Source organism: Cebidichthys violaceus, unplaced genomic scaffold (genome assembly GCF_023349555.1).
Source record: "Cebidichthys violaceus isolate CVI_PGR_0920_01 unplaced genomic scaffold, fCebVio1.0.p SCAF_1, whole genome shotgun sequence".
NCBI lineage: Eukaryota > Metazoa > Chordata > Actinopteri > Perciformes > Stichaeidae > Cebidichthys > Cebidichthys violaceus.
In genome coordinates this window covers 3,465,064-3,469,375 of record NW_027176262.1, presented here as the reverse complement: position 1 = coordinate 3,469,375, position 4,312 = coordinate 3,465,064, and the positions used below count along the sequence as shown (strand labels likewise).

Below are 4,312 nucleotides of genomic sequence, written 5' to 3'. Positions count from 1 at the left end.
ATTACTGTAACATAACAAATGTGGTTATTAGCCCAAAAAATAACCAGATATTATAACCTGTCGCGTGCAGCAGAGCACGCAACGTGAGAATGCAGTCGCACACAAATCAGAAGTCACCAAACAAACGGAGAACAAACGAGGCGCAGGGCAACACCTGTCGCTTTCTTTGGAGAAGGGCCCTTAATTCCCCGGCTGATTCAGTTTGGGGCCGAGGGGCCGCCGGCAGCAGCAGCAGCAGCAGCTGCCAACTGAAGGCATCGCGTTACATCCGCCAAAAAAAAAAAAAAAAAAAAAAAAAGAAACAGCCGGGTAAATCTGCTGAGGCTCGGACACGAAAAGCACAGCAGAGGGAAGACTGGGTCGGGCAGAGAAAAAACAAAAGAGAGACAGAGTAGAAACATAGTGGTGGTAAGATGTACATACAAAGCACTGCTGAATCATTTAGACTCATGATAACTGTTTATACACCGTGAGTTTATCATAACTCGCTCTTGAATAGAATAATAGCCCCCAGCGATATTAAACACTTATTAAAATATCCATCAAAGAGTGTGGATGTCATTCTAACGTGACATTATTCTGCACCATAATGAATGTCGCGCAGCTGAATGGAAGCACGCACACAGTTGATTCACTGGGGTTTAAAAATAAAAAAACAGTGCGTTCGGTCCCCGAACACAACAAACTGTCCTGATTAAAGCCCCTCCAGCTCCTCGGGGCGCAGACCGGGGCTGACCGGAGACAAAGGGAGTGGGCGCTCATTGGCTCCGACCCGTGTGCGCTCCGTTGTCCCCCCCAAGCGAGAGCGGCTCAGCCCCTATTCACATGTTAATAAGCCCCTATAAATACTAACAACAGCCACTCAGCGCCGGCAGCACGTCTCACTAGGATTGCACAATAAACACAGGGCGCCTCGCCTGTGAGATTGGTCGATTTGCTGTTGTTTTTTTTCTTTTCTTCCTGTAACCGGTTCCGTTTGCCAGCTGCCCCTCGCTGACTGGAGAGAGAGAGAGAGAGAGAGCGAGAGCGCAGTGGGAGAAGCCACAGAAGCGGCGATCCAAAACCAACATGGCCCCCTCGGCTCGGCCCAGCGACACCGGACTCGATATGGAGGAAGAGGAGTCGTACTACGGGATTCAGAAAGGGGACAGAAAGGTACACCCGCTGCGGGACCGTTGGCGGAGTCACCGGCGCTCTTTGGACACATCGGGCCGTGACGCACTTGTCACGCCGGTGACATTCTGTAACGCAATTTTTTTTACATTTTTTGTTAGCGTCGCTGCAAACTGTGGAGTTTGAATGCTTATAGAGCGTTTATGTGTTTATTTTTGACAGTTAATTATCCCACACATGGATGCGACTTCCACCGCAGAGCGAGGAATAAACAGTGCCGTGTCCCACCGCCGCGGGGGTTTCTGTCACTTACTGAAGTGTTGATCTTTGTGTGTTCCCTGCAGACCAGGAAACCGCTGGTGGAGAAGAAGAGGCGAGCTCGCATCAACGAGAGTCTGCACGAGCTGCGGACTTTGCTGGCGGACACGGACGTGAGTAACGGCGGGGCGCGTGCGCACACTATGTAGCCTATATACCTATTGCACCCTCAGCTCACCTGTCCCTCCGATGCAGCTGGATGCGATGTTGGGGTTCTGATCGGAGCTGTGCATGTGTTGTCCCCACAGTTTCATTCCAAGATGGAGAACGCAGAGGTGCTGGAGATGACGGTGAAGAAGGTGGAGGATGTTCTGAAGAACCGAACCCAAGGTCTGCACGACTCTTGATCTTAACCTTTAATATCCTGTATCTGACGCTATACCGTGACAACTGATGTTTGCATCCTCTTACATCTTCAGGCCCGAATCAAGGGACGTTAAACTGTATGTGTGGCTGAAGTTCAACCTGAGGTTTAGAGCGGTGGGACACCCACAAGGGGTCACGAGATACATTTCAGGGGTCACAAAGATCTTTAACAGATGAGGAATGTAGAACAAATCTTTTGAGCTTTTGTGTTGTAATTAAATTCACAACTTGGGCAACCCATGACGAGGGAGGTAGACATGTCTTTGAGTTAAAGGATCACGAGACAAAAAGCAACCTCTGATTTAGAGGGAATACAAGTCATTTTGTGGTATTTAATCAGTGGGTTTGATCTGATCGCTCATGCAAACCACCCAACTGATGGTGACCTGCATGGCTTCGACCAAAAGCAGTCCAACAGGAACATATCTGCAGCACACTTCCCAGCCTCTCCCTCTCCTTCCTTACAGAAACAGACGCACTCAGCCGAGAAGCCAGCGAGAGGTTCGCGGCCGGCTACATCCAGTGCATGCACGAGGTCCACACGTTTGTGTCCAGCTGTCCCGGGATAGACGCCACGGTGGCGGCGGAGCTCCTCAACCACCTCCTGGAGTGCATGCCCCTGAACGAGGACCACCTCCAGGACGTGCTGATGGATCTAATCACTGACACTCCCGGGAGCAACGGCAGCACTTGGCACGGAGGCGACGAGTCGCCGTGCTCGACCCCGGCTTCGCCCGGAGGGAGGAGTCTGTCCGGCGGCTCGTCCCCGGCCCCCTCCACAGCGTCCAGCGAGGACCTGTGCTCCGACCTGGACGAGACCGACAGCGAGCACAACCAGAGCTCCTCCGAGGGCCCGGAGAACAGGGAGACCCTGAGCATGCCCACCGTGACCTACCCCCGGTCTATGTGGAGACCCTGGTAGGGGTCTGGGGGGGGGGGCTTGGATGGAATGCAGATGTGTTGCAGCAGCTTCCTCGTAAGATGTGACACATGGGGCCTCTTACTGAAAGGGAAAAGTCCACTCTACAACACATTCAAAGACAATTTTTCGGTGGTGTAACCTGCATTTCTGCGCTCATTTACGCCTGCAGATAACCGGCCACATGCATGGATTTTCTTCTGGATCCCCCCCCCCCCACATTGATGTTCAATAATCAAACCTGCTCTCTAAGACACAGAGAGGCCCGTTTGTCGATCCCAATGCAGTGCATCCGCAGAGCGCGTGGCGTTGCGTGGAGGGAACCCTGGCTTTTCTCTTCACCCACAACCCAATGCGGCAAGTTTAAATCCTGTCCTCGGCATTCTGGGAAAAAATGCAGGACATCGCTCAGTGAAACGGCAGTAGAAATTCACTCCTCAAGTGTTCACCGTTGGAGTTTTCCTTTTATCTCATCACAGGGGCCCTTCCTCCTCAAGGGCCTCCTCCAGCTCGGGGGCCTCCTGAAAGTACAGGGTCCTGTGTTGTGACTTTTCTTTACACCTGGAGAGAGACGAAAGCCCTCCTCTCTCTCAACATTCACTTATAACCCGACGAAGGACAGACGAAGGAACAGCTCCAGTTCACACTTTGTTTTTGTGTCAATAACTCTGTGTGTATATAGGATGTGTACGTGGAGAAAAGCTCTTTTAGAAACCCGAGAAGTTTGGCAATGCCTCTGATTAATATAAATATTTCTATTGTATTTCATGAAGGCCTGTAGTTTATCGGACCAGTAGCCTCGTTCAGAATGACCACTTTTATGTTGTAATGATGTCTAGAAATGCCCGTAAAATGTCTGAATTTTGCTAAATAAAATTATGTAATTGAAAAGCTTTTGTCCGATTGACTCAACGCCGGAGAGGAAACGAGATAAAAAAAACTTAAATAACAAATAATAATAAATAAAAAAAACTTGTGAGTTGAAATATAGTCAGTTAAGTTATTGTTGAGAAATGACTTTTGATTAATATCTTGAGGGATGGCAGGCTAATTTGTGTTTAGGCTAATAAGCTCATAAATAAGCAAACATAATTTCTCACAATCTATTGTCCAAATAAAAGCTCTTACATCTTTGATCCCACGGGTCTAAAATACATTCACGTAAGATCATAACCCTGAAGATATGGTCCCCTCTTTCCTGTCATCGCCTCCGACCTGCGGTCCCCTTCTCACCACGAGGACGCGCGGTGCGCGTTTATACGCACATGAAAGAGTCGCGCCTCCCCCAACGTGTCTTCGCTCTCACCTCTAGATCCAATCAGCACGTTCACAAAGAGACGCTAGATCCTGTCTGGACCAGAGACCGGCCTGCAGCGAGTACCACGGTCTCTTATTAATAAGATATAACATGAATAATAAGAAGTAAACCTAAAGGCAGCATATGATATTAAAGTGGCGTCCACACGTTGGTCGTTGCCTGTAGTCAGATGGTTAATTAAGGTGGAGGTGGAGGGTGGAGGGGTTGGGGGGGGGGGGGGGGGGGGGGGGGGGGGCGGGGTTCACATGCTGGACCATGGGTGTGAACGTCGGAGGAAA

General features: G+C 50.0%; 1 protein-coding gene across 1 annotated transcript; it reads left to right on the top strand.

Annotated features, from left to right (window-relative positions):
• The first annotated feature begins 739 nt into the window (after positions 1 to 739).
• her13 (hairy-related 13) lies at positions 740 to 3,607 on the top strand. The gene is made up of 4 exons (XM_068706470.1): positions 740 to 1,155; positions 1,458 to 1,544; positions 1,680 to 1,761; positions 2,265 to 3,607. The coding sequence occupies exons 1-4, from the start codon at positions 1,069 to 1,071 to the stop codon at positions 2,717 to 2,719; spliced, it is 711 nt and encodes a 236-aa protein (XP_068562571.1). The 5' UTR covers positions 740 to 1,068; the 3' UTR covers positions 2,720 to 3,607.
• The last annotated feature ends 705 nt before the right edge of the window (positions 3,608 to 4,312 follow it).

Coding starts and splice junctions, on each gene's coding strand:
- her13 (XM_068706470.1), top strand. CDS start 1,069: ATGGCCCCCTCGGCTCGGCCCAGCGACACCGGACTCGATATGGAGGAA. Junction 1,545..1,679: donor CTTTGCTGGCGGACACGGAC/GTGAGTAACGGC, acceptor TTGTCCCCACAG/TTTCATTCCAAGATGGAGAA. Junction 1,762..2,264: donor TCTGAAGAACCGAACCCAAG/GTCTGCACGACT, acceptor CCTTCCTTACAG/AAACAGACGCACTCAGCCGA.